The 26,756-nt window shown below is 51.5% G+C and overlaps 2 protein-coding genes across 3 annotated transcripts in view; one reads left to right on the forward strand and one right to left on the reverse strand.

Annotated features, from left to right (window-relative positions):
• Hmgxb3 (HMG-box containing 3) overlaps positions 1 to 1,433 on the forward strand; it is a 44,863-nt gene extending 43,430 nt beyond the window's left edge. For both annotated transcript variants that reach the window (XM_021633679.2, XM_021633678.2), the window contains one exon: positions 84 to 1,433. In XM_021633679.2, coding sequence (XP_021489354.1) covers positions 84 to 539 — 456 coding nt within the window. In that variant the 3' untranslated portion in view covers positions 540 to 1,433. The remainder of the gene's footprint in view (positions 1 to 83) is intronic.
• A 138-nt stretch (positions 1,434 to 1,571) lies between these two features.
• The window catches only part of Csf1r (colony stimulating factor 1 receptor), a 31,525-nt gene continuing 6,340 nt past the window's right edge, over positions 1,572 to 26,756 (reverse strand). The window contains exons 2-22 of the mRNA XM_021633680.2: positions 25,595 to 25,851; positions 21,764 to 22,021; positions 21,136 to 21,420; positions 19,652 to 19,788; positions 18,920 to 19,079; positions 16,930 to 17,116; positions 14,732 to 14,847; positions 14,477 to 14,597; positions 14,169 to 14,359; positions 12,768 to 12,874; positions 7,908 to 8,034; positions 7,712 to 7,816; positions 7,356 to 7,466; positions 6,487 to 6,649; positions 4,583 to 4,671; positions 4,371 to 4,468; positions 3,855 to 3,977; positions 3,669 to 3,780; positions 2,902 to 3,001; positions 2,485 to 2,593; positions 1,572 to 2,394 (exon numbers count right to left, since the gene is read on the reverse strand). Coding sequence (XP_021489355.1) covers positions 2,209 to 2,394; positions 2,485 to 2,593; positions 2,902 to 3,001; positions 3,669 to 3,780; positions 3,855 to 3,977; positions 4,371 to 4,468; positions 4,583 to 4,671; positions 6,487 to 6,649; positions 7,356 to 7,466; positions 7,712 to 7,816; positions 7,908 to 8,034; positions 12,768 to 12,874; positions 14,169 to 14,359; positions 14,477 to 14,597; positions 14,732 to 14,847; positions 16,930 to 17,116; positions 18,920 to 19,079; positions 19,652 to 19,788; positions 21,136 to 21,420; positions 21,764 to 22,021; positions 25,595 to 25,643 — 2,934 coding nt within the window. The 5' untranslated portion in view covers positions 25,644 to 25,851 and the 3' untranslated portion in view covers positions 1,572 to 2,208. The remainder of the gene's footprint in view (positions 2,395 to 2,484; positions 2,594 to 2,901; positions 3,002 to 3,668; positions 3,781 to 3,854; positions 3,978 to 4,370; positions 4,469 to 4,582; positions 4,672 to 6,486; positions 6,650 to 7,355; positions 7,467 to 7,711; positions 7,817 to 7,907; positions 8,035 to 12,767; positions 12,875 to 14,168; positions 14,360 to 14,476; positions 14,598 to 14,731; positions 14,848 to 16,929; positions 17,117 to 18,919; positions 19,080 to 19,651; positions 19,789 to 21,135; positions 21,421 to 21,763; positions 22,022 to 25,594; positions 25,852 to 26,756) is intronic.

Consider the following 26,756-nt stretch of genomic DNA (forward strand, 5'->3'; position numbering starts at 1 on the left):
GGGCTGGACCGCTCCTGTTTTCTTTCACAAGGTTCTTTCTCTGTCTTTCCCTCTTACAGAGTACTTCTCTTCTCTTCTTGCAGAGTGTGTCCTGCCCTGAACTCTTGGACCAGCATTATTCTGTGGATGTGACAGAAGCTGAAAATTCTGTGCAGCATCCAGTCACCAAGACTGCCACACGGCGGATTGTCCATACAAACACAAAGCCCGATCCCAGTGACCCTAGTGCTGGCCACCATTCCTTATCTTTGTGCCCTGAGTTGGCACCCTATGCCTCCATCCCGGACAGCAAACTCAGCAGCATCCGCCAGCGGCCTATTGCCTTTGACAATGCTACCCACTATTACCTCTACAACCGCCTCATGGACTTCCTCACCAGCCGAGAAATTGTCAACCGGCAGATCCATGACATTGTGCAGAGCTGCCAGCCTGGCGAGGTAGTCATTCGTGATACCCTCTATCGCCTTGGGGTTGCTCAGATCAAGACAGAGACACAGGAGGATGGAGAGGAAGAGGAGGTAGCCTCAGTGGCAGAATAAGCCAGGTTGTTATGCATAGGGCCTGCACCATCTCTCTCAAGCCATAATACGGCCCTTGCCCAAGGCAGACCTATTGAGGGAATCTGCAGTCCCCTGTAGGGAGGGCCTCTGATTGCTGGAACTGACCAAAGAGCTTCCATTTCATGAGCACAGCGGGGCCCCCAACCTCTGTGGCTCAGGGGAGGTGCTGGGAAACCTCTGCTGGACCTGAGAGAGCATGTGAAGGAGGCATGTTTTTGAGGAGCGGAGGCTGAGGGGAAAGGCTGGGAGCTGGTCGCCCAGGCCTAGCACCACCTGGGATCCTGTACCAGATGGGGAGGCTGTTAGGCTAATGTCCCATGTGAGGGCCGCTGGTTCCAGTCCTATGGGCTTCCTAGCCTGTTGCCTTTGACTAGGGGCCTTGCTGGCTTAGTCATTCTTGGGGTCCCTTTGGACCCTTCATTCTGCCTAAAGGAAGGGTGCATTCTTTTTTTTTTCCTCCAGCTCTTGTTCCCACAACTTGGGGAAGCTAAGGAGGAAGGAACAGGCAGTTATAGCTCTCTCCAGGACTCTCCTCTGCCCAGGGTTTGAGGGAAGAGAATCCTTCCTCCTTTCTCTGGCCACTGCTACTGTACCCTACACCGTCTGGGCCTTTGGACCCTCACCACAGAGGGGATGTGGCCCATGGTTGTGACATAGCTGGCAAGCAGTAGGAAAACTCCCTTCTGTGAAGGGGAAGCAGATAGGGCCATAAGCAAACAGCAGCACTGGCTCAGGTGCCCATGGTTTGCTTGGGGCCCGGGATTGGCCGAGTGCTATTTAATTTATTGAGAGGGTGGGATAGGTGGCTTTCCCTCTCGTTCTCCCCCCCCCCCCACAAGAATAAAGTTTATTAAATTATCTGGTTTTGATGAAGCAATAGCCAGTTCAATGCTCATTGTGTCCTTTTGCTCTGGAAGTGGGTGCTTGTTGGTCACTTCTCAAGAGGGATGGGTGGGTGGAAGGACGTCCTTGGAGGTACCTGTGTGCTGCAAAGATCCAGACACAGCTGGCTGTGTTAATACTGTTAGTTTAATGTTGACTGTTAATGAGGACGAGTCAGCTTGGAGAGGAGTGTGCAACATTTGCTTGGCGTGGCCAGCGTCGCCTTCCAGCCTAGAATGACAGGGCACTAGCTAGAACGCCCCTCACTTTCAGCTGCCGCTTGGCTCATTCTAGCAGTACAAGATCCGGGATGAGGTGGGGCTAGAGTGAAGTTCAAGAGTGGAGACCAGGCCTGTGAGCCTAGGAAGGAGCCCTAAGAAGGCTGTGGCCTGAGCATCTGTCAGGGAAGGCAATCTCTCCACTTACTTATAGCCGTGGGAGCCTTGTCTTTTTCTGAGACACAAATCAGTCTTTCCATTGAAACACAAGAACAGGGGTTCTTTCCAAGTGGGAACAAGATGAAGAAAGTGAACTAGGGGTGCACCAACTGGCATAGTGAATACAGGCTAGCCCTGTGAGAACCCACTGGCAGTGATGGCCCAGGCTCTGGGCACGGGGGCCTCTGACTTCCCCCAGACCCCTCATGTTCTGAAGTTTCAGAGCTGGGCCAAGCTGAGGACAAAGTTCACGTGTTCTCCCCATGTCGCCCGTCCATGGAGGAGGTAGAGCTGGGATATGGGGAGCAGCAGTGCCCCGTGGTCCCACTTCAGCAGAACTGGTAATTGTTGGGCTGCAACAGGGGCTGGGCGCTATCCACTGGCTCACAGCAGGCCAGGTGCTCACTGGAGCTCTCCTCCTCTAGCTCACTGCTGCTGCTGCCACCGCTGCCGCCGCCACCACCACTGTCACTGCTACTGCCACTGCTACTGCTGCTTGACAGGTTAGCATAGTCCTGGGGGTGGGAGAAGCCAGAGACAGGTGAAGTTTTCAGGCCCAGCCCAGCCTGTTCTAGCCAGCCAGGCAGGTACTCCATCCCTCTCACCTGCTCGGTCCTGTCTAGTTGGGCCTGTTCCCGAAGGAGGAAGCAGATCTGCTGGAAGGTGGGTCTCTTGGTAGGCTCCAGGTCCCAGCAGGACTGCATGATGCTATATCTGGATACAGAACAAAGGTTGCCTATGTCAAGCCCCTCAGAGCACATCACTAGGGAGACCCTACTAGTGATGGACTCCCCAAAACTAGTCAAAAGTTGGTTTGGGGGCTAGATGTATGGCCTAGTGGTACAGCACCTGTTAGCATGCTTGAGGCCCCAGGGTTCAAAGTTTAGTATAGGATCTTAAGAATGGACTGAAGATGGAAGCCTGGCTCTGAAAGCTTGTAGACAAAGACCAGGACCACATGCTCTTCCAGTAACTACCCAAACCCTAGAGATTCTTTTGCCTCCCTGGGTGCCTTTGCATACATGTTCTTTGGTGCAAATGTAGGCTGTGCCATTTGGTATCCATCCTTCACCAGTTTGTAGAACTTGCTGTTGACTAGGATGCCCGGGTAGGGATTCAGACCTGCAAAAGGCCGGGATCATACAAGAGAGCACACATGCTTTCCCCTTCCCCACCCACCAGCATCTTAGGCAGAGTGTAAAAGTCCCATCCCAGCTGTAGTGCAGAGCAGAAACCGCTCGTTTTCATGGCCTCCTAGACGCAGCATTGTGCAGTAAGTAGGCTTAGGCTTTGGGAGGCAACAGCCTTCAGCCCCTCATGACCAACCAACCACACAGAGTCCAGCACAGGCTTTGGAAGCAGATGGAACAAAACCTGGATTGTGAATCAGCAAAGGGGTGATGCCAGGTCACTTGGCAGTGCAGTTAAGAATTCAACCTAAGGGCACTGTGCCCAGTCGCCATGGGACTGAAGGGAGCTAGAACGTGATTAGCATCTTCAAAAGCATCTAGCAGGTGTCTAAGGGGCAACAGCATCTGAGATAACAGCTACTACAGAGGCAAGTGAGGGAAGGACTGAGGATAGGCATTGGCTGGAGGGTCTGAATCGCCCTTAGGTGCTGGAGTGCTGGTTTAAGAGCCCTCATCAGCCCTTTGCTCTTGCCAGCCCTTGCTCTGTCTTAGACACCAGGCATCATTGATCAGATTTCATCAGTAAGGTTCAAGAACCAGTGGAGTAGCCAAAGACTGATCGGCCCTAGGCTGTGCCCGGATCAGGCTTCGCAGCTCACCAAGTGAAAAGATCTCCCAGAGCAGGATGCCGTAGGACCATACATCACTCTGAACTGTGTAGACGCAGTCGAAGATGCTCTCTGGGGCCATCCACTTCACCGGCAGGCGGGCCTGCCAGGACAGTACCGTGTCACTTGAGGGCCCTCCGCAGCCTGCCCCACCAGCCACTCCCTCTCATCACTCACATTGCCCTTGACGACATAGTTGGAGTCATTCATGATGTCTCTAGCCAACCCAAAGTCCCCAATCTTGGCCACGTGTCCGCTGGTCAACAGTACATTTCGAGCTGCTACGTCCCGGTGGATGCACTGAGGAAAGCACCGAGAGATTAGTCTGTTTATGTCTCCCTATGGCGAGGAAGGGAGGAGGAGCATGAGGTCTTTGGTCCCTGATGGAGAAGTGGATACTGGTTTTGGTAGTCTACTCTGTACTGGCCAAACCTATGCAGACCTGAGGTATAAGAGAATTTGATGTGGCCAATTTAACTTTTAGAAAGCCCCACAGCCATGTCTCCAGCGCTCCTCTGGCCCTCTAAGCAGGCATTTCAAGACTGGGGCCAGGCTTCCAGGAAGAGCCCACCCTAGCTATGCACTGCTGCCTCCAAAGGCCCTCTGTACATTGCTCACACTAATGCTCCTCCATTCCTTCTCACTGGGCCACCTCCCCTCCCCTTTCTCACACCTCCCCCAACACAGACTCACATTTTTAGAAGCAAGGAAAGCCATGCCCTGAGCCACTTGGCTGGAGAAGTGCAGCAGGTCCCAGAGCTCCAGTGGCCGGCTCACCTCTTTGGCCAGATCTGGGTAGGGAAAGGCATCAACGCAGCCCTGTCACAGCCTGCTGCTCCTCAGCCCCAGTCCTCAGACACTGGGCCCATCCACCCTTCTCTCCCCTCGTCCTGGTACCTCCGTACCTTGCTCAAAGAAGGAGTCGTTTGAAGAAGTAGAGACAGGCCTCATTTCCACGTAGGTGTCTACACCCTGACTAGAAAAGCCACTGTCCCTGGGTAGGAAAGAGAATCGGGAAACGATCCCATCACTGCACTGCCTAGCAAAGGCATTGTCCTCCAGCTGCCCCGTGGACTTCCTTAGTCACTTAGCAGAGGGGAGGGACCTAAAGGTCAGCTTGAGTGTCCCTCTCTGATAAGAAAGGCCCCTTGCCACATTCTACTTGAGCAACCGTTGTGCCCTGCTTAACCATCCTCAGTGCCACAGATAACCTGTCACTGGGCAGCTCTGCCTTTTCAGAGTTCCTTGTTCCTCCTAATACCATCGTGCCCTTTGGTTTTCCTTCAGGTCCTTGCTCTATCCTCAAAGGTAGGAAGAGGTTCTCTTTCTAGCAGCCCTGATGGAATGTGACTCCCTCTCAGGTCCTTGCCCTAATTCCTCCACACTGTATCTAACCAGTTGGCTTCTCATTAAAAATCACTCCAGGAGGGTGGCAAGATGACTCATGGGGTAAAGATACTTATTGCCAAGCCTGATAACCTGACCTCAATCCCAGGGACCCAAATGGTGGAAAGCGAGAGACTCAGCTTATATACATGCATTACAAATAAATAAAAAAATATATAAGTCACACAGGGACGGAGTTGAATTGCTCATTCAGAGGATCTGGGTTTGGTTCCCAACACCCACACAGTGGGTCACAACTGGTAGTAGCCCCAGTTCCAGAGTATCTGACACCGTCTTTTGGCCTCTGTGGACAGCAGGAACACAGGTAGTACAGACACACACTCATACGTACACTTAAAAAAAAAAATCACTTGGCAAGGTTTGAACTTTCCCCATCCTCAGAGCAGCCACTCGGCATTAAATTTGCCCAGGTCTGGAGCACAGCTTAAACTGGCTCAGAGCGTTTGCGCCTCAGCGAGTCTCTTTCAGTTAAGAGCGCGTCTCTCTGTAGGTTTGGGTGGACCGGCAATACCCTTTTTGAAACCATACTTCTGTACTAGCATAACTTGGGTTCCCTCGGTAGGACACGTTTAGAGCATGCCACTTGCCCCTGAAATGCCCCACACTAGGAGTGCTTTGCCTGTCTGCACACTGACAGAAGGTAGCTAGGGCACCCCCTCCTCCCTCGGGCTCCCCCAGTCTCAGCAGCTGCCAGTGCTTACACCACAAGCACAGTACGCACCCTCCTGGACTGAGTGTGGCCCTACCCCAGTAGTCTATTGCTAGGGCTCAACCCGCCATGACCAGACAGAGACTCCAACTCAAAATATAGCAAGCTCAGCCCAGGTTCCTCCTCTGCCCCATTCATGGGCAACATGAAACTCGTTTCTTCCTCTCTCTGCTTCCCCAGTGGCTCTGTCTATAGCCTCTGGTGGCTTCCAGGAATCACGGAACAGCAGAACCTGAGAGGTTCAATACTCTGTTGGCTCACCTGTTGGTCTGAGTGGACCAGGATCTTCACCACAGGCCAGGCTCTTTGACTACCTCCATTCAACAATTAATACACTCTGCTCTCACTTCCCCATGGCAGGCCACTCCTGAGTGGAGTGGTGTGTCCTACAGCCCCCACAGACATGCTGTGGGTCAAACAGAAGCAAGCATTTCCCTCACATCCTCCCATCTCTGGCCAGGGCTCCAAGTTTGGGCCTGGGAGAGTCTTTGCACACAAGAAGGTGACATGTTCAGAAACCCATCTTTGCCTGCCTTCCACATTGCAGGAATGTGGTAGGTGTGCAGATATTTGTTGAATGGTGGGGATATAAAAGCAGAGTTGCCTTAAAGCCTGGGGAAGGTATTCCTCATGACACAGATGGGGTGGGGGGGACAGGGGGATTTTGCATCCTGTCCTTTGCCAGGGAGCTACCTGCGCACATATTTCTTCTCCAGGTGGATGTTCTTGTAGCTGGAGTCCCCTTCGGAGTCCTGACCAGGACTCAGGCTAGGGCCTAGCATGGCCTCAGCCTTCCTTCGCAGGAAGTTGAGTAGGTCGCCATAGCAGCAGTATTCGGTGATGACCAGGACAGGCCCTAAGGTAGCCAGAAGTCAAAGTGAGAGAGGTGCACTCCAAGGCTCCACTCCCCATGTGAACAGGGGCCTCTGGCCTGGGAAGCAGTACACCTGAGTTCTAATCCTGCCTCTGGAGCAGGCTTTTTTGTGCCTTAATTAACTCCATCTGGGTAAAGCCAATGAAAACTTACAAAACTTTCAAAAAAAGAGTTTAGCCTAGCCTAGTATGATGATGCCTGCTTGTATTCCGAGCCTTTGGGAGACTAAGACAAGAAGATCACAAGTTTAAGGCCATCCTGGGCTACATAAGAAATTCCAAACCATCCTGGATTAAAATGAGACTGTCTCAAGAAAGGAAATTTTAGCTCAAAAATTCTTTCTTCAGAGGAGATCCATGCAGTTCAGTGTAGGACAAAGCCACTATTATGAAGAGGAGAGAAGTGACTTGGAGTCTTGGGGCATGTAGGTCTAAGGTAGGGGCTTTTTAAAAGGTAGTTTTGGGGTTTCATGTTAAATTCTCTGTAAGTGGGCTTAGGGAGCTGCACATAGCTATCTGCATCACCCATGAGCAGCTCCTACTCTATGAGTCCAGGCTCAGAATATCAGAGCTTTGGAGGTAAGCATCCTACAGGTACTTAGAGCAGATGAGAAGGGGAACCCAGAGGCAGATGTCTAGGGACCTTGGATACCCAAGACCGTGAGTCTCCAATCCTGCCCAGCTCTTACCTCCATGAGTGCAGGCTCCCAAGAGGTTGACTATATTCTCATGCTGTCCCAGGTGACTCATGATCTTCAGTTCCGACATCAGAGCCTCTTTCTCATCAGCATGAGCCGTGGCTGGGAGATGAGGCCATAAGTCAGGGCAAACAGCAACCGCCCAGAGACCCAGAGGGATCAGAGTCCAAATGAGGGAGGAGAAATGCAGATATACAAATGGAAGGGAAGAAAGGAGGGAGGGAAGGAGGGAAGGAGGGAGGGAGGGTTAAAAGTGTGGAAAGCAACTCTTGTGACAGGGGAGCCAGACTTGTAGCAGACACCACTCCCCAGTCCCCATCCCCCATGCCACACCTCCTCTCACTCACACTTTAGCATCTTCACAGCCACCTTCAACACTGCATCTTCTTTGCCCAGACCGAAAGCTGTGGCCTCCACCACCTTCCCAAAGGCACCAGCTCCAAGAGTCTTACCTGTAATACACACATGAGCTCCTTAGGTTCCTGAGGCCCACAGGGTCCCTGCAGCCCCCACCTGCCCCCCACCTTTCTCGTTCTCGCTCACCAAACTGCAGGTTGTTCCGGGGGAACTCCCACTTCTCATTGTAGGGCAACTGGGTAGGGTCGATGAAGGTGTAGCTGTTGCCCTCATAGCTCTCAATGATCTTCCAGCGTACCTGGTACTTTGGCTTCTGCAGAAGGAAAGGAAGACATGGGGCTGATGGTCTAGCTCCTCACCTCCCAAGAGCATGGGAGGACCATCCTGAAGCTCTCAGCTTGCTATGGGCTGAGAGAGAGCATGGCATCTTGTAGGCCCAGCATCCCAAGGTAATCCATGCTTCATCCCGCCTTACAATGTGACCCTCCCTTCTACAAACTTCACTTTCTTTAGCTGTTCATTCAGAGACTCAGATAAGATGATTTCTGAGGGCCTTGATGACTCTGAGTTTGATAATCCCCGGGCCAAGGTGGAGGACAGAAGTTGAGAACTATCCATTCATTCATGAACCTGTCCATTCTCTCACCCATATAGTTTATGTCCTTGGTTTTTTGGGGGGCGCTACGAATTGGTCCAGGGCCTTCTAGGTGCTTAAGTAGATGCTGCACAGCTAAGCTATACTCCATCCCTGCTTTTATTTTCAATTGTAGTCAAACATATAGAACAGAAAATGTACCATCCGAAACATTTCAAATATACTCCTCAGTAGTATTAAGTGCATTCACAGTGATAGGAAGCAGAATTCTTTTTTTACTTCATAAAAACAAGCTCTGTACCCAGTGAATCACAATTCCCTACTCCTGCCTCTTTCCAGCCACTGGAAGACATAACTCTATTTTGTGTCTAATAATTTTACTGTTCTGAGTGTTTCGTTTAAGTGGGATCATGCAGTGTCTTTTGTGACTTCTTTTGCCATCATCTTACCAATGCTGAGGTCAGAATTTGCCCTCTTTTCCAGGCTGAATAATACAGCCACGTAGACATTTTACTGAACATTCTATCATGCATGAAAATTCATTATTGAACAAGGCAAACTCTTGGCCCCATGGGGTTGGCATTTGAGTGGCTAAGAGAGCCATTCAACTTCAATATATAGATAGGAAACCATCAAGTAATGCCTCAAAAGATGTGCAAATAGTGTCAAGCCTAGCCAGGCATAGTGGTGCACACCTTCAATCCCAGGGCTCAGAGAACCAGAGGCAGGTGTATCTCTGGGAGTTTAAGGCCAGGCTGGTCTGCAGAGTGAGTTCCAGGACAGCCAGGGCTTCGTGGGGAAACCCTGTCTAGAGAAACAAAACAACAACAAGAAGTATCAAGTCTGTTACGGGAATAACCAGCTACTTTCTGAATAGAATTGAGGCTACGCGAGAGAAACCACAACCAGTACTGTCATCTTAGTCAAGAGCTCTTGGCTAGAGATATTATTAGCCCTAGTGGGGAATATACAGCTGCTGTTTTGCTGAATGGGTATGATGTGCCTGTCAATTAAGCTTCCAAATATTTCTGTTTATCCCTGTAGATCATTGCTGTTCTCAGCTTTGGTTAGAGAAGCTACTGCTGTCTGCAAGAGTCAGCAGTAACTGCAGAGACTCATGACTGGCCAAAGTGCTGAGGGTGAGGCTCAGAGGACACCATAGAAAAGAATGTAAGAGCTGGGGTGGGGTGGACTGTTAAGGAACACTGTCTTCCGGGCACGACATGGCTGTTGTCTTGAACTCACAGCAGCTGTGAGTACCTGCGTAAGACCTGGACAGGATTAGTCCTATCAACACCCCGGCTTGGAGGAGGATCACAGGATTTCTGACTATCTTTAGGCAGTTACTGATTACTGTGGGGGAGAGACGTTTGACTCAGTGATATAGCCCTGTAAATAACTTCTCACCTACACTTCTGTAAGCAACCCTAATGAAACATATTGAAACATATGTATGCATATGAGAACACAAATATATACACATATGTATGCACACACATGCACTCCTGCACACACACATATTCATACATACACACACAAATTAAAGTCAAAGAGGAACTGGGGGAAAGAAAGGGACCAGCAGGTATGGGAGAGGGACAAGAGAAGGTAATGGAAGGTGAATATGATCATTATCATCAATATGCATTAGGCACGTGCTTAAAAATGTCATATGAAACCCATTGTTCCATGCAATTAATATATACTAACAACTGTTTTAAAACATTTAAAAATAATGTCATGAAGCCAACAAAACAGGGTGACAGGACAGAAAGTGATGTAAGATGAGCAAGGCAAGTCCATGAGGAGCCAGAAAGAAGAAATTGCCAGGCATAGAGTACACAAATGCTGGACAGCCATGAGATGGCCACAATCCTGACAAACTCCACAGACAGGCGGGTGACCGATGTGGCTTAGTGAATGTGAGGGGAGCGTACAGGCAGGAAGGTCAGGGGGGCCGTAAAGTGTGGGCTACTTCCTAACTCTAGGGAGAAGGAATAGGTTCTGAGGCAGAGCCCTCTGACAAACGGGGTGCCCTGAACCTTACACCTTACGCTGTCTCCAGTTCCCTGTCAGGTTCTCGGTGGCCCTTCAACCCAGCTAAGATTGGGGTCTTGGCAGGAGGGAGGGAGTACTTCACCTTTCCCTGCCTCAGGGGCAGCTATGTTGAGGGCAGGGCGTCACGCCCAGAGCTGCCCTGAGAAGTACTGAGAGAAGGCCACATTTAGGGGAAAGTGGAAACTGGGCTGGTGAAGGACAGTGAGGCCTTGTTCAACAGACCAAGTTACTGTTCAGTCAGGCCTTGGGGACAGGGACTGGGCTATATCCTTCAAGGATGCCTCAGCGAGAGGAGCTAAAGGATGAGTGAGTAACTGTTGTGGGGAGGTAGCCCAATGCTGAAGTCTTACAAGCCAAGTAGATTTTACCTAACTACAAAGAAGAACTTCCCGCTGGACATTTGAGAGAAAAGACTACAGTTAGACTTAAGGAAGAACACCCAAGCGGGCATGATGGGACGTGCTGTAATCCTTGGGAGGTGAAAGTAGGAGGATCAGGTGTTTAAGGCCAGCCTTAGCTACAGACGGAGTTTGAGGCCATCCAAACAAACAAACAAACAAACAAACAAACACAAAACACTTCCAGCAACAACATTATGAACATGTTATGGCTTGGGGAAAGCGGCTGAAATGAGATCTCGGGAGGACCTCCCTCAGGCTGGGTGACCCCTCCTGTCACTTCCATCTTCCATCTCCAGGAGTCTCTGTGGCTGCGACTGTTTTTCTCCTAGCCACTTCTGCTTCCCCTGTTCCTCTGCAGCTGGGCTGAGTCAGCCCTCCCACCTCTGCTAGGGCAATGTTGGAAGGGACGGTCTGAGGGGGGAAGGGAGGTTCAGTTGGAGGCTTACTCACACGTCCGAATCCATGATTCTAGTGCTGGACCCCCCAGTCCCCCCCCCAACCTCAGGAATTCCTTCCATTCCTAGAACTTTAGGAGCTGTCCTTGTGAAGGTGGGGTGGCCTAGAAGGAATGCCAGCTGCAGGTGGCTTCCTGAGCCTTTCCTGGGAGCTGGGCCTGGCTAAATCCTCATTGCATATCAATTTATGGGTTGCTCGTACTGTATGCTGAGGTTTTTCCCTAATTTTCTGACTGGGATTGAAGAGGGCATGGGAACATCAGATCTTGGTCGCTCTCCCCACAGGCCTCCAGTCCGTGGGGTAGGTATGGAGCCTGAGGAAGGTGGAGACCACTGGAAGCTCTACAGAACCTCCTGCTTCAGTTTAGGCCTGGGCCCAGAATCTCTCCAGTGGCTTCTTTCTGATTCTACCCTTCTCTCTTCTGCACCCATCATCCTTTCTTCCTTTGTCCCTATCTTCAGGGATAGCTGACTCCTACCCTTTCCTCTTCCCCCTGTGTGTTCCCCACTGTTGCGGTTTCTTTTGGAGACAGAAGGCGATGACTCAGCCCTGACCAGAAACAACCCTTCCATACGCAGGAGGCCTCTTCTCACCCAGACCTGGGAGATAAAAGACAGGTGGGGCCAAGTCCACTATGAAGAGGCTGGCCAGAAGAGGACTGCTGACTGCCCTGACTCTTTCAGGTCTCTCCTTCATGAGCACCTCAGCCAGTGGACATCAAAGGGTGTGGTGGAAGAGGGCAGCGGAGGCTGCAGGTCCCCTGGCCTTGGGCAGTGTAAGAAGCAGTTAAATTTCCTGGATGGGAAATGAGAAGGTACCTCGGAGTGATATATTCAAAAACTCCTACTGTAGAGAGAGCTGGGGCACCCTAGACCACCATCAGGTGAGGCCAGTCAGTCAAGGCAGAAAGGGCTGTGGGATCCTGGTGTCTGTGGAGCATCGAAGACAGCCTCTAGTTCCACATAAGAAAGGACTTTGTGTTTCTCCCAGCATCGGTAGCCATGACAGTGACTAAGCTGTGTCTAGGTGGCAAGTGGCACCCAGGAACCACTTTGGTATGTGGTCAAGGAGATGCCAGCTTCAGCCACACTCCCATCCCAATGTGCGCGAGCTAACTGGGTCTGCAGCCAACTTCCTACTTGCACGGGAGCACAGGTTCCGCCACTGAGTGCTGTCTCCGACACCCTACACCTTCCTCTACACGTATTAGGTTGGAGAATCTTGGTGACAACCCGCCACCATGAACCCCATTTCACAGATGGAGAAAGGAGCTTCCTGGGGTCCCATGAGCAAAGCCAGGCAGAGCCAGGTGACTTTTAGGCACACCCTCACTTTCACACCTTCTCCGGCCCCACAACAGTAAAAGCTTAGGATTACAGCACGAGGAGCTCCTTAACACTAGCCCGTGTTGACACACAGTAGACGCCGATTGAGGAGCTGCCAGTTGCGTGACAGCCTGTCAGAATGAGCGAGAGCGAACAGGTGCCTTCCACATCTGGCTCCCTCGGGGGCCAGGCCCAGCTCCGCTGCCCAGCTCACCTGCTTGTACTTGTACAAGAGGAGCAGCAGCAGCAGAGCCATGACAGCCATGCAGGCCACCACCACCGGAGTGAACAGGGACTCATCAGGTTGCTGCTTGATTCGTCCTGGAAGAGAGGGACAGAGGCGTGAGCAGGTGGGGAGACCTGGATGTAGCCTCACCTCTCTGACAGTGTGTGAAAACTCTGCAGTAGGCTGGCTCAGTGCCCAGCCACTGCTTGCATGCCAACCCCTGTGGTGGGACATTATCCCTCACACCTATGGGCAGAAAGGCCTTCTGGGGGTTACACCCAAACCCTCCTTAGCTTTCCTGCAGCTTCCCTGTGTGTCCTTAAGAGCTCAGTGGCCTTCTGAATTTGAGAGACAGCTCAGGAGCCATAGGTCTCCCCTTCTTGACCTCTAATCCTAGTCATCTCGATGTAGTAGGAAGGACACAGTTCATCTCCACGCCCAGCTAGGAGCTTGGGTCTCTCAGTAGATAAGTGACACCACACTGGGACGTCTCTGAACATCTCAGGTGTGTCATCCTTCCCAAATGAAGAAAAATGGGACTTTACTACTAAAAGAGTGAGGGTTCATAGAGACGATGCCTTGGGACAGTGCCGGCACAGTGCAGGCTTCACCATTTACAACTGCCACAATCGGCAGTGACACGGAGCAGTCACAGACAGGAGGGGCAATGGCAGCAACTGCTCCAGGTTAGTGACTCGATCCCTTAGCCAAGCAGAAGCCAAGGGCCTGCCCTTCAATCTGGATTGAGAGCCTGGCCCAGGCGCTACCCACAGTAGGTGCCAAAATACTAGCTTTTCAATGACTGAGGAGGCTGAGGACTTCTGGGTGAGACCAAGAACAGTTGAAAACTCCATGTCAGCACTGGACAAACCCTTGCACAGTGGCCCTGAGTGGGCAGAACCATGTCTCAGGATTGGAGAGGGCGGGGAACAAGGGAGAGCTGGAGAGAGATGGATAATGCATCCCATTGGATTTGGGGAGATCAATATTTCTTCATCCCAGCTCTTCTTTTCCTTGCAAGAATTAACAATGCATGGAGGAGCAGGAGTCAAAGGATCAGACTGGTATATAAGCTTGCTTCAGGAGTCCCTGTCTCTACCTCTGCCAGTCATTCTCAGTCCTTTCTCATTCTCTGTCTGGGTTTCTCTGCCTCATTTTCCCCCACTCCCTGACCTTTTGCCCTTTCCTCTTCAGTCCCAAGTGAGGGACTCTGGACCTCTCCATATAACTGTCTCCAGAGCTCTGTGGCTCAGGATTAGCTAGGGTGACCCAGAGGTGTAAGTCAGCATGGCTGGGATCTTCTCCAAGTAGGAATCCCTGGGTGAGGGAGCAAGCAGTCTCCACATACCTGATGCCCATTCTAGCTGAGGGGGAGGGATGATGAATTACCTACAGAGATGGCCCTGAAGGACTGGGAGGTGTTCCCCACATTGTTGTGGGCCCTACAAACGTAAGTTGTGTTGTGCTTGAAGGTCCCAATGAGCAGCTGGCTCTGAATGGTCACTTTGTGGAAGGGCTCCTGACTCAGGACCTCGGTGTGGGCATCATTCCAAATCTGCAAGGCCTGGGCCTCATCACACCTGGAAAGAATAGACTTTGACTCAGAGCTTCAGGGGTTCCCACATCAGCATGCTCCTCCCACTCATGAGTGTCCCACCCAGACCCTCAGCCTAAGGAGGGAAGCCAAGCCCACTGACCTATCGGTGTGGCCCGTGCACTCCAGCCATGTCACGTTGGGCTGAGGGTACCCAGTGACATCACAGAGCAGGACATCAGAGCCATTCACAGGCATCCATGTAACACTGACATCTGGAGGGTCTGAGGAGGAAAGGAAGGATGGAGGAGGACAGGGTTAGCCTTAGTGATGAGGTCTCTGTCTCTTGACCAACTGCCCTGAACCTGCTACCCTCGCCCCTCCCAGCACACCCAACCCTGGGCAGCCTGTCACTCACATTGAAGAGTGAGCCCAAAGGTCAGGTTATTCCAGCCTGCTTTGTTTCGTGCCGTTAAACAGTACTGGCCAGCCTCTGAGGGCCTTACACGGTTCAGGAAGAGCTTGAATGAGTACCTACAAGACAGTCAAGAGATGCTACTGATATCAGCAGTAGCAGGGGCAGAAAGTGGCAGATCCTTTGATACAGTTTCAGGGCAAAGAGGCCTTGTCTGAGCCGGGTCCTCAAGAGTGTGCCATCGAGACCGCCTACACTAGGTCCTTCACTGTCTTCTCATCTAAGAGTGTTCTTTGTCCTGCCCCCCAAAAGGTTTATTAGAGATGATGTCTGCAAGGTTCTGGGAGGTATGTCTTAAGTTCCTTTTCCTGCTTACCACTGGACTAAGCATTCACAAACACCACAACCCCTACTAAAAATCCCTGATGTGCTAGCCCTGTCTCAAGGGATGGTGACAGAGACGAGAGACAGGAATGTTTCTGAGCTGTGCAGCTGCAGAAACCAGAGGCCAGATTCCAATGCTAGCATTTTTGGCTATATGACTTTACACAGCCACTCCACTGCTGTGGTCTTCTTCAGCTCTGAGAGGGAGTCTTATGTCTTTGGTTTTTGTTTTTAACTCATAGGCTTGGCCTGAGGGTCAAAGAGATGTGCATTTAGAATGCTGGGCAAGAATCTGACTCATTATAGGCACTTAATTTAATGGTGGCCTTTATTGCAGAAAAGTCTGGAAGCAAATGCTAATGCAAAAAGTCACCTTGGGCTGATTCCAGTTCGTTGCCTTAGTCTCTAACCGATGACTCACCCATTTTGAGTGTATTTGTTGTTCTTTGAGACAAGGTTCTGATATAGCCCAGGCTGACCTCAAACTTGCTATGTACCCTCTAGGGATGGCCTTGAGCCCCTGATCTCCCTGCTTCTGTTGCCTACAATAGCCGTGTGCCCCATGTCCAGCTAACAGATGCATTACTCAGGGAATAAACACGTTTTCAATGGGGCTGGAGAGATGGCTCAGGGGTTTACAGCATGTTCTCTTGCAGAAGTCCCAGGTTTGGTTCCAGCACCAACATGGTGACTCACAAACATCTATAGCTGGAGTACCAGAGGATTTGTCACCCTCTTCTGACCTCTACAGGCACCAGGCACACAGGTGGAGCTCATGAACACATGCAAGCAAAGTATACACATAAAAATAAAAAAAAAATTTAAAATACATGTTTAAGATTTATTTTTATTTTATGTGTATAAATGCTTTGCCTGCTTGTATGTGTGTGTACCGCATGTGTGTCTGGTGTCCATGGAAGCCAGAAGAGGGCGTCGGATCCGTTGGAACTTGAGTTGCAGATTAATAAGGCTCTGTGAATGCTAGGAGCTGAACCTGGGTCCTCTGCAAAAACAGCAAGTGTTCTTTAACCATGGAGACATCTCCCCAGCACTAATGATAGCAAAGCACCCGTTTAGACAAGGTCTGCAGCCACCACTAGACTAAAATTCACTTTACAAAAAGGCAGTTTCAGTCTGGGGTTCGGCTCTGTGGTAGAGTGCTCACCTAACAGGCTCCAGTCCTGGGTCAGGAGAGCAAAGTCCTCAAGCATATGCTCCATGCAGAGAGAGGCTGCATATCTCTACTGTGGTGGACACTGGCCAACCCAAGTTCTAAGCGCAGAAGGGTGCCAGCAGAGTGGGTGTGGCAGAAGCATGTACCCTGAAAATACCCCGGAGCCTAAGGAAAGGATTTCTAAAAGCAGGTTTGGGGGATGATTAATCCTTCAGCGAATGTGTGACTGTGTCCGTCTGCCCCCTCTCTGTGTGAATCTGGCAGGTATGGCTGTTACCTCAAATACACCTTGGGGTGGAAGTCGGACTCGTCTTCTACATTGGCATTGACTATACCGAGGACAGGAAATGCAGCTGAGAGGTTTCAAGTGAGCTTCACAACACCCACCCCCGGAAATGATAGTGCAGCAGAGGAAAGCACTGGGCTTTCCAGAGGCGCAAGGTAGGGGGGGATAGGACAACTTGACGCAGGGGACTAATATTCCCAGAGTCAGGAAAAGTGAGATGGAGAAAAGGAAGGGGACCCGCCCAGGGTAGTGCGGCATAAATGGAACAGGACCATGGTACCCTCATTTCTGCCTGAAGTCCCCCCTATTCTCCCACCACACACACCCTGCATTCGTCCACGGGCTGACAGGCAGTACCTGTATGTGGTCCTTTGGGTGTTAAAGTCAAGCTTGTGCTGGTCTTCAAAGAACGGCCCTAGGTAGATCCAATTATAATGTTGTAGGCCAGGATAGGCATCTGCATTGACTGTGAGGATGAGGCTTTCCCCCACGGCCACCTCCTGCAAGAGGCTCTGCTCAGAGGTCAAGTTCAGGTAGGCGTTCTCTGGAAATCAACCCAGGAGATCCAGTGTGAGTGGGGAGATGGCCTCCTTTATCTGTTCACTGGACTATCCACCCCTTGAGCCAGGGCCCGAGCACATCCGTGCACCGGGATCACAGTCTCCAGGCCCAACCAGGTCTCAACTCTGTCACCAAGCTTTCCACCGCCACCCCATTCATCCATTCATCTACTCAGCTATCCCAAGTCCTTCTCCCAACCTCAATTACCACTCTGGACTGCGTGAGCTTAGACCACTGGGGAAGCCTAATTTACTCCCTCTTCCTTCTCTCCCTGATGATCCATCATACCCACGTCTGACCACAGTGTTGCTTTGCTCAAACCCTCAAACTGTTCCTCACTTCCTCCAGGAGAAAAGGCCTAGGTCCTCACACGGGATCTCACGACCACTGGACAGACTGCCTGCCCGGTTTACCTCTCTGATCTCATGTGGTACCTCTCCTTCGTGCCGCCCCACTGACCAGCTTTTCCTTGAATGCAGCATTCAGACCTATCTCACGGCACAACAGCTGTTCCATGATCTTTGAGCTCTCATGCCTAAAGTGTCTGAGCTTGCCCTCCACCAACTTCAAACCTGAACACACATCTGGCCAAAAGTGTGCACACATGTTTTTCAAGTGACTTTTGAATGTCTGCGCTAGGAAGCAGGTTGGCTAGAGCTGTGACGGGAGGTGGACATTGCGTGAGTTCTGTCTCCCTTTCCTCTACCTTACAGCATTCCGAGGAGCTGCCTGCGTGGGCTCTGAGGCCAGTGATTCATGCTTCCTCCATCTCCTCCTCTCTGACACTCCACACATGGTCACTTAGCAGGCCACACTGCTAGACCACACTCAGAAGCCCTTCTCACACAGTAGAACTGCTTTGTTGTGTGGTTCTCGGCCTATGGAATGCCACTGCTCCACACTCAATAGCCAGGCAATGGGAGGGCATTTCATCACCGTGGCTGGCACCTGCACCACGCTGTCCTTTCCTCCAGCACCAGGGTGAGTCTCCTAATGCGGTCTCTGCTTGCACGCTCCAGCAGCGTGGCTCTGACCAGGGCTTCTTCTAGACATGTTTTCTAAACATGCTCCAGTACGCTCACTTTGTTTTCAGGTTAAGAAACTGAGGCATAAAGAGGTTGTTTGACGTAATGTGTGGCAGAGCCAGGTCTGATGACAGGCAGAAGTGGGTGCTCCTGACTCCCAGTCCCTCCTGTGCAAGTTGAGCCTGGTGGAGACCTCAGTCCCCACTTTACAACCTCCATGACCTCTCACCAGGATAAGATGCAAATTCTCCACCCGCTCCGTTAAGGCTCTTTGTCACCCGGCTCCTGCCTCATCTTCAACCCCTCATCACCACTGCTCACACATCTCTACATAGCTGCCTTTGGTGTCACAGAGATGCTTGGGCTCCTTTCCCTCGGGGCTTGCACCTAGTGTCCCTCTTCTAGCGTTCCCTTCCTGTCTAGCGGAGACCCAGCACCTCCACTATCACCCCTCCTGCCCCAGCTTGGGAGCCTCAGTTAGAGGGACTGCTGGTGTTTGAGGAGACCCTCCCAGCAGGGAAGCACTGTCTGTTGGTGTGTCTGTGTCATTCCTCATGCTCCCAGAAATGAGTGAACTGGCACGGACTGCACTAGGGAAGTGCTGGGCTCCCATCCCATCCCAGCACGGAACACACTGAAGTAAATCACGACTCATGCTCTGCTAGAGGAAGTTGAGGGTCTAGGAAGTCTCCTGAGATGGGCCTCCAGGGTCAAGCACCGTCTTTCCTCCCAACAGGCCTCCCCCATCGCCTGATGCTCACCCACCACCTGGAAGTTCATTGAGGTTGTGTGCAAGCCGGCTTCATTGCTGGCCTCACAGGAATATTTGCCAGCATCTTGAAAGTCCACAGCACTGAGGCTTAGGTTCCTGACTTTTTTATAAATGTCATTTTCAAAGTCACTGTACAGGGGGATTTTAAGCTGTAGACAGAAAGAATAGAGATGACTTACTAAAATTGTTTTAGGCTCTGAATTCAAATCCTCCACCTTTAAAAAGATGATCTGCCTGTGCATGGCAAGGGACTGAACTCTGAGCCTCAATTGCTCCATCGATAAAATGGGTTGAATAACAGTCCCCTACCCCAGGGTCAAAGCGAGAATACGGTAGAGTCACATAGCAAGGGCTCAGGGCTGGACCTGACACACAGTTCACATGGGGTGAGGAATCGAGGAGACAGACTCTCCATTCCTTCCAAGGAATTCTCATCTTCCTTCTCACTCAAAGTCTTCCTGAAATACCCAGCATGCCCCATGCTTCTAGGGGAGCCTAGGAATTCCTCATTCTCTCAGAAGTAAGCGCTCTATAAGCTGGAGCAAAGGTACAGGGTAATCCCTGAAAGGAATGAGATTGCCGCCTCCTCCCCCAGCAGCTCGAGTCAGCTGTTGCTGGCACAGGGTCTTCTAGTCCACAGCCATGTCCCCGGCCCAGAAAGCTAGTTTGAGCACAGGAAGCCTCTGTGCTGAGAGAATGTGTAGTTCCCCCGGGGACTGACCTCAGTGTCTCCATGTTTGAGGATAACATTGAAGTTGGCGTCTGCATTAGTGGCTGAGCACGCGACCTGGGCAGTCTCCCCTCGAATCCGCACCAGCTCTGTAGGCTCCAATGTTATGGGTGGGGGCTCTGAGTGGGCTGAGGCCAGAAACAACCCATGAACACCTACGCTTACTGGCACTTTATCCAACACCATGGGACAGGATGCTTGGTCGGGGTCCCATCATTCTCCACCCCGAACCCTAGGAGCCAGCGTTGATGTCCCATTTTTCCCAACAAGCAAGTCCCTAGGAGAGTCGCCCTTCTATATCACCCCCGAATTCTGCTTCCATTGCCACTGCTGTTTTTAGCCTCCTGCCTCCCATTTCATTCTCCTCCTGGCATCCAAAGTCCTCTCTTGTGCCCTTCACTTGCGTAAACATTCATTCTCAGAATAAAAGCCAGTCCCTGGCTGGGCATGGTGGCACACACCTTTAAATTCAGCACTTAGTAGGCAGAAGTAGGAGTTCTAGGCCAGCCAGGGCTAAATAGGGAGACCTTGACAAAAAAAAAAAAAAAAAAAAAAAAAAAAGCCGGGATGCCTGCTGTACCTGCCAGGCTTGTGTATACTGTGCTGCAGCTAATACTAGACTTGCATCTGCCCTCTTTCCCATAGTACTTTTCTTTCTATGCCTTTGAATGATGGCTGCTCTTGCTATGCCAATTTGGTGGTGATGATTGGTTTGCAGTGCTGTGTCTCAAACTCAAGGTCAGAGGTATGCAGGGCAACTGTCCTTCCATTGAGTTACGTCTCCAGCCTGTGTAAAGGTCAGAGGACAGCTCTCTATAGCAGAGAGGGTTCCAAGGATCTAGCTTGGTCACTAGACCTGGAGGTAAGTGACTGATGTATTTTGATACCTGGTATCATGCTATAGCTCAGGCTGCCAGTGCTGGGATTACAGATACCCTCTACCATGCCCAGGTCCCGCTGTTGATCATTAGCTCCGAGAGAGAGCTTCAGAGAGCTCATGTGTAAAAGCATTAGCCTCCCCCACTGGTGGCTGTACCCCACCCTGGCCTTTTCCAGTTGCTTCACCTAGACAGTCTGCGTCACCTTCAAATCTGCCTTTCAGGGATAATGTCTAGCCTCAGTAGGTGAGATCCTTGGCAAGCATCACAGTGCCTGACACACAGAAGTCATGGAGCAAGCCTATATGTTGAGTCTGGTATCCTGAGGCCTGGAGACAGCCTGGAACAGGACATGTGGAGGTCTACCTACAGGGAAGGTTCTGATCCCAAATGTTCTCTGGTCCATTGCCTTGGTTAGTCCATCGCAGCTGGTGTCACGGTCAGGGTCCCACCCAGCACACCTCACCCCACTTGCCCCGGAGAGAAAAGAGTAATTGAAAGACAAGAGAAATGGGTAGTTTCTGTCCTCCCTCTGCCCGTGGCTGCCAGCTCTCCTTCTGCCTCCATGCCTGGCCAGGTTTTTCCCATCCTACATACCTCGCTTCACATCGAGGCGGATGCCAATGGAGGTGGACTCCCTCCCGTTCACCACAGCTTTACACTGGTATGTATAGCTATCAAGAAGTTTAGCCTTGTGGATAATGAAGCCTTGCCATGGTGAGAAGGAGTAGATCGTCTTGCGTGAGACCGGCTTGCCCCGTACACGCACCAGTGAGACACTGGCCTTCAGCGTGGGGTCAGTGATCAGGCAGGGCAACACAGCTTCTTGGCCCTCAAGCACTGTCACCTCCTGTGCTAGCAAATTCCAGGGCCGGACAGGATCTGGAAAGAGGAGGGTTCAAGACAACTGAATATTAGTGACGGAAGGATCAGAGGGCTGAGCATTTGCACAAAGTCATACTGTACTGGATCCTTCAGAGAACATTCCAGGTTGGCTTCTGGAACCAGGTGCTCCTAGGGTACTGGCTGCTGTGTGACCTCAGGCAACAGAGGCAAGCCCACGGAGGCTCTGGAAAATGGAGTTATCCATAGCATCTACCCTATAGCATCGCTATGGGTGCTTGGTTGTCAGTGCTCACACCTACAAACTGAGATCTGGTTTATTATGCATGCTAATGCCAGGAGCTAGCCCTCCTGCCCAATATGGGGAATTCGGAGTCCTCACCTTTGACATACACGTGGATGGTGGCACTGCCTGCTGTGGGGTCTTGAAGCTCAGTACACCGGTAGGTCCCAGTGTTTTTGAAGGTGGCATTTCTTGTGGTCAGGATGCTTCCGGGAGATTCGGGGTCCAGGTTCCAGTAGGGAGAGATGGGGCCATCCCATTCCACACTGCCATTGCCCACACATCGCAGGGTCACTGTTGCGCCCCGTTCTACAACCAGCTCGGGGCCGCTGGGCTCAATGACAGGGGCCCCCTGACCTGAAGAAGGTGGCACACAGAAGTAAGGCCTGGGGTGCACCCCAGCTGTCCCCCAACTAAGCTGGGCCACGCTTTGAAAGGGATAGTTCTGCTACTTGAATGGGTCCGTACCCCCAAGGCCTTCCCTCAGCTCCCAAATCTGTTGATATCGGCCAGGCCTAGGGGCCTCTCCTCTGAGACTGGCCTGGGAGCCTCCTTAGCTTCACATCTATCTAGGCTTCCCCACAAAGCCTTGGGGGCCCAGACTTCTGCATCACTTCCCAGCCCAGGAGAGGTGTCCATCAGTCTCATGTACAAAACAGGCTGTGATTGCAGAGCCAAGGCCAGGACCCCATTGAAGCAAGACAAGTTTCAACCAAGTGACTAGAGAATCAGATGCCAAGTCTAGATTTCCCCCGCTCTTCTTAGCCCGGTAGAGAGCCTCCCAAGTGTCTCCTGCTGTGCCCATCTCTACCACTGGGCATCATGTCCACACACTATAGGGTGGCCTGAAGCCATCCATCCTCCTCCCTTTGTGTTTTCACCCCCAAGTACAGGCAGTGATTACACCTTCCTGGCGTGTTAGGCTGTTCAGGTGCCAGAAAACCTTTGCAGCATCACCTGTCCCAGTAAAGATTCACTCGGGCTCAGGTGCCATGCTCATGAACGAGACTGCTGAGGTACCCACTCGGCCCTCTCGTCTCTGGACCCGCGGGGTTTCTTGGCAGCCAATCTCTTTTAAGGAAAATTTGCTTGAAGGAGAAAGGAGAACTTAAAACCCTTGTCAGGTCTTAGGGAAGGAGGCTAGCTGCCTCTGTAGTGTCAGCATTTTTCCCAGGCCTGAAATAGGGGTGAAGGGGGGAAGTGAGAACTGATTCACAGCCTTGGAGGGGCTGGCAGGCACCGTCGGCCTGTGTGGGCGGAAGCACATTGCTGGCACCCGGCTGGCCCTGGTTTCCGCCCAGCATGTGGCCCTTCGACACTGGCATTCTCACTTCTGCTTCCCCGCCCTCCTGGCCATTGCCCCTCTCCACACAGCGAGAGACCCCTGGAGAAGGGGACAGTGTACTGCATCTCAGAACACTCTGGGCTCTCTGGGCTACTGTTTGCTGACCCCACAAGTCAACCCGTCCTACTCCAGCTGGTGAGACAGACACAGTGGTGTGGCAGGTCCGAGGGCATCAGGCCCAGTGTTTCCAACAACCGCTTTCAATGGGTAGCCTCTCCCCATCCCCCGACAGGCACCCAAGCTCCCGTCAGGAAATGGAAAGTCTCTTCTCGCAAATGATTTCAGCCTGGGTTGGTATCTGCTCTGATTTCAAGCCCACTGGAGCCCACCTGCCCCAGCAGCCAGCCAGATGTAGAACAGAGGAGAAGAGTGCCTGTGTCTTTCCTGTTCAGTGTGACCAGAAGGAAAGGGGACAAGCTATTTCACCCTGGCCTGGGCTCACATCGGCCAGGACTGTCAGGGATTGTCCCGACAGTCATTTCCAGATGGGGAGGTCATTGACTCTCTGGGCGTCAGATGTTCTTCTGTCCTGTGAGAACAATCCCAGTGTCCACCTGGAAGGCAGCAGAGCATGAAAGTTCTCCTGCCCTGTCCTACTGCTCCCGTGCCGTATTGCTAATGTGCTAATGTCTCTCTTGGGCATACCAGCCAAAAACTTTAACTTTTAAGATCACAGGAGCCGACTCTGGGTTCTGTGACTCTGCTCCTGCCTTATCTCCCAGACATTTTCCCCTTCCCCTCCCGCAAGCTGCTCTGCTCCGCTTATCTTTGTCTCCTGTCTTGGCCTCCAGGACAGGCCCTGGGACAGGCTTCTGTCTTATTTCTTCCTCGTCTGTACCCTGGATATTTACACAGAACAGGGCTGACACATTCCGCATTCACCACGCAATGTTCTCACTTCCCGCTGGCATGGCTGGCAGGAAGGGAAGCCCACTCATTTCTACCTCCCATTGGATGGGCACTCGGTGGCTGCTGACCCCCTGTGCCTGTCCATTCCTCGTCTCATATCTCCCCTCTCAAATTCTTCCCATGACCCAAACCTCCTCCTCTTTGTACATGCAAAATAGACTCTTCCACCATCAGCTCCAGGAGGCACCCTCAACCTCCTGAACTCATGACCACCTCTCTCCTCTCTCTGTCTTTGTTTCTGGCTGCCTGTCTGTCTGTCTGTCTCTCTCTCTCTCTCTCTCTCTCTCTCTCTCTCTCACTGTCTACCTCTAAGTGCTTCCACACTATTCCGACTCCCACATAAGCTCCCATGGTCCCGCCCACTCACCAATAATCTATTAGATTACAAATCTTAGGATTCCCAGTGATATCTCTCAGCTCCTTTTCCTGTTGGACATTAGGCAGTCAGACAGACAGACAGACAGACACACACACACACATGCGTGCACACACATACAGCAGTCCTCTACATAGAGACTGAAAAAGCAGTGAATCAAAACCACAGAACTTTCTGGGACGAAAGGAATAACCTCTTCCTTGACCGAATGACCATGTTCATCTGTCAAATGTCATTTAACAGTATTCTTAAGAATGTGTGCTTTCTAACGTACACCAATCGCATTCTAACCGAAATGTGCCAGTGCGCAAGTCAGTGAGATTGGCTGAGCCAGCAAAGAGCCTGTCATCTCGCCAGGGGCCAGTAGTACCGATTCCCCAGGGACCAGAATGAGACTGTCCTTCCCCACCAAGTCCCTTCCCTCGAGTCCTCTCTTTCCAAGATAAGCAGGCGCTGTGGTATAAAACGTGTGTTAGGCCAGGTGGAGCCCGGATGTGCTCGTTGGGCCACTTTGGGCCATTTATGCCAGGTCTCACCCTTAGCCAGATCCCCTCTGCGATGGTAGTTTTGAAGAAGATTCTGCTGCCTGAGAAGTTGGGAGAAGTGCCTAGGTGGGCAATGTCTGGGAGACCCTCCCTGGCCTTCCCTGGCCCCCTCTTACTTGCTCATTCACATGATTTCTCGCTCATGTGTGTTCTCCTCCAACTCCCCTCCAAACTTTTCATCCTCGAGGCCTGGGACAGAAAGGCTTCTCTTATCGTTCTTCTACCCTGACCCCGTTACCTATGACTTCCAAGAAAGGGCCTTTCTGAGGCAGGTCCTACGTAACCACAGCCTTCTGGGCTGTCCAGCTGGTGGGACCGCTCCAGGAAGAGCTGCAAAAGCCACTGAGCAGCCAAGCTCCTAAGACTTTCTGAGAAATGCAAATCTCAGTCCTGCCCGAGACCTATCAGAATCTGCCTTGAAGGAGATCCCCAGGTAATTTCCTGTGTGCACAGGAATCATCCAAAAACATTGCTCTCAAGTTCAGTTCACTTCCACCCTCCCACCTGCCATTGAACAGTTGTGGATAATGGTCCTGAAAGCATCGGAGCCACACTCAGGGCCAAGCTTAGACACATCCACAGCACTGGCCAGGCTGCTTCCACTGCACTCTTGCCTTCTTTTCTCTTCAGATAAACACAAACCTTCATTCTTATGCTAGAGAGATGGAAGCAGAAAGTGGGGGCATCTGGGGCTCAGACTCCTTTCAGGGTCCTCTCTGTAACACCCGAAGGAGTACCCCTTTTCTACTCCTTACCATGCCAAGCTATGGACAGCAGCAGGATCAGCGGAGGCCTCAACTCCATGGCCTCCACTGGGCAGTGTGAGCCAATGCAGGTTGGAGGGTCGGCTAGGCACAGGCTCCCCGGCTTCTAGTTCTGTGAGGATGAGTACAGCTGAACACGTTCTTGTCTGCTGCACTGGCTGTTGGTGTTCTTTTCCTCTTCCTCCACCTCCTCCTCCTCGTTGGCCTGGTCCTCTTCCCCTTTTTTTTTTAGCTAGGCTGAAAGGGAACTACAGAGTTTGGAAATATTGGGTCTCTAAAAGAAAACAAAGTACACTCACGCGCGCGCGTGCATACACACACACACACACACACACACACACACACACTTGCATGCACACACACGCGTACACACACATCAGAGGAAGAGGCAGAATCTGAGGCCAGGCTGAACTGATCCTTCAGGGAAGTGATTCAATTTGAGGGACTTGAGAAGCCATCTCTAAGGAAACCCAGGAGGAAAACCATGCCCAAGAGCAGGAGCCAGTAAGTCAGTACCACAAACAGGAGTCTCCAAGATGACCAGTGACTCTGGCTGAGAGAGATTAGGCTAACTGACCCTAAATTCTTCTGACCTTTCTCATCTGCCCTCAAGGCTGAAGGCATCAAGATAAGAGTAACTGAGGATTTGGGCTTTGACACTACTGAGTCTACTACAGCAGCCTCTGGAAAACTCCACTCATTGTCCTGAACCAAAGTTATCCTGGGTTCTTGAAATAGCCAGCCCTGCAGGCAGATCACCCCATGGTGAGGCTGTCCCCCCAAGTGGGAGTGGTTGCCCCATGAGAAGAAATGAGGTCACCCCTAGGTATGAACCATGGAAACCAAATTGTCCTTTCAAGCCTTAGAAGCCACGAATGATTCCCCTGGAGCCAACTGGTTGAACAAGAACAGAGATGTCATCAATCTGACAGCATCCACTGTGAGCAGGACCTCTTGCCCCCTGCACCGGGTCTTCCTGTACTTAAACCTGGACTCTTCCCCCAGAGAGAAGCCCTCAGGTGCTTCAATTTTTTTTTTCCCTACCTTTAGCCATCGCTTTTTCTATTTGATTTCTGAGGCAAGTGGTCAGACTCTGGTTTGCTGTGATTTGTCCCGATTATCTAGGACTCTGGTAATGATATTATGCAACATG

The sequence above is a fragment of the Meriones unguiculatus genome, chromosome 2, assembly GCF_030254825.1.
Source record: "Meriones unguiculatus strain TT.TT164.6M chromosome 2, Bangor_MerUng_6.1, whole genome shotgun sequence".
Taxonomy (NCBI): domain Eukaryota; kingdom Metazoa; phylum Chordata; class Mammalia; order Rodentia; family Muridae; genus Meriones; species Meriones unguiculatus.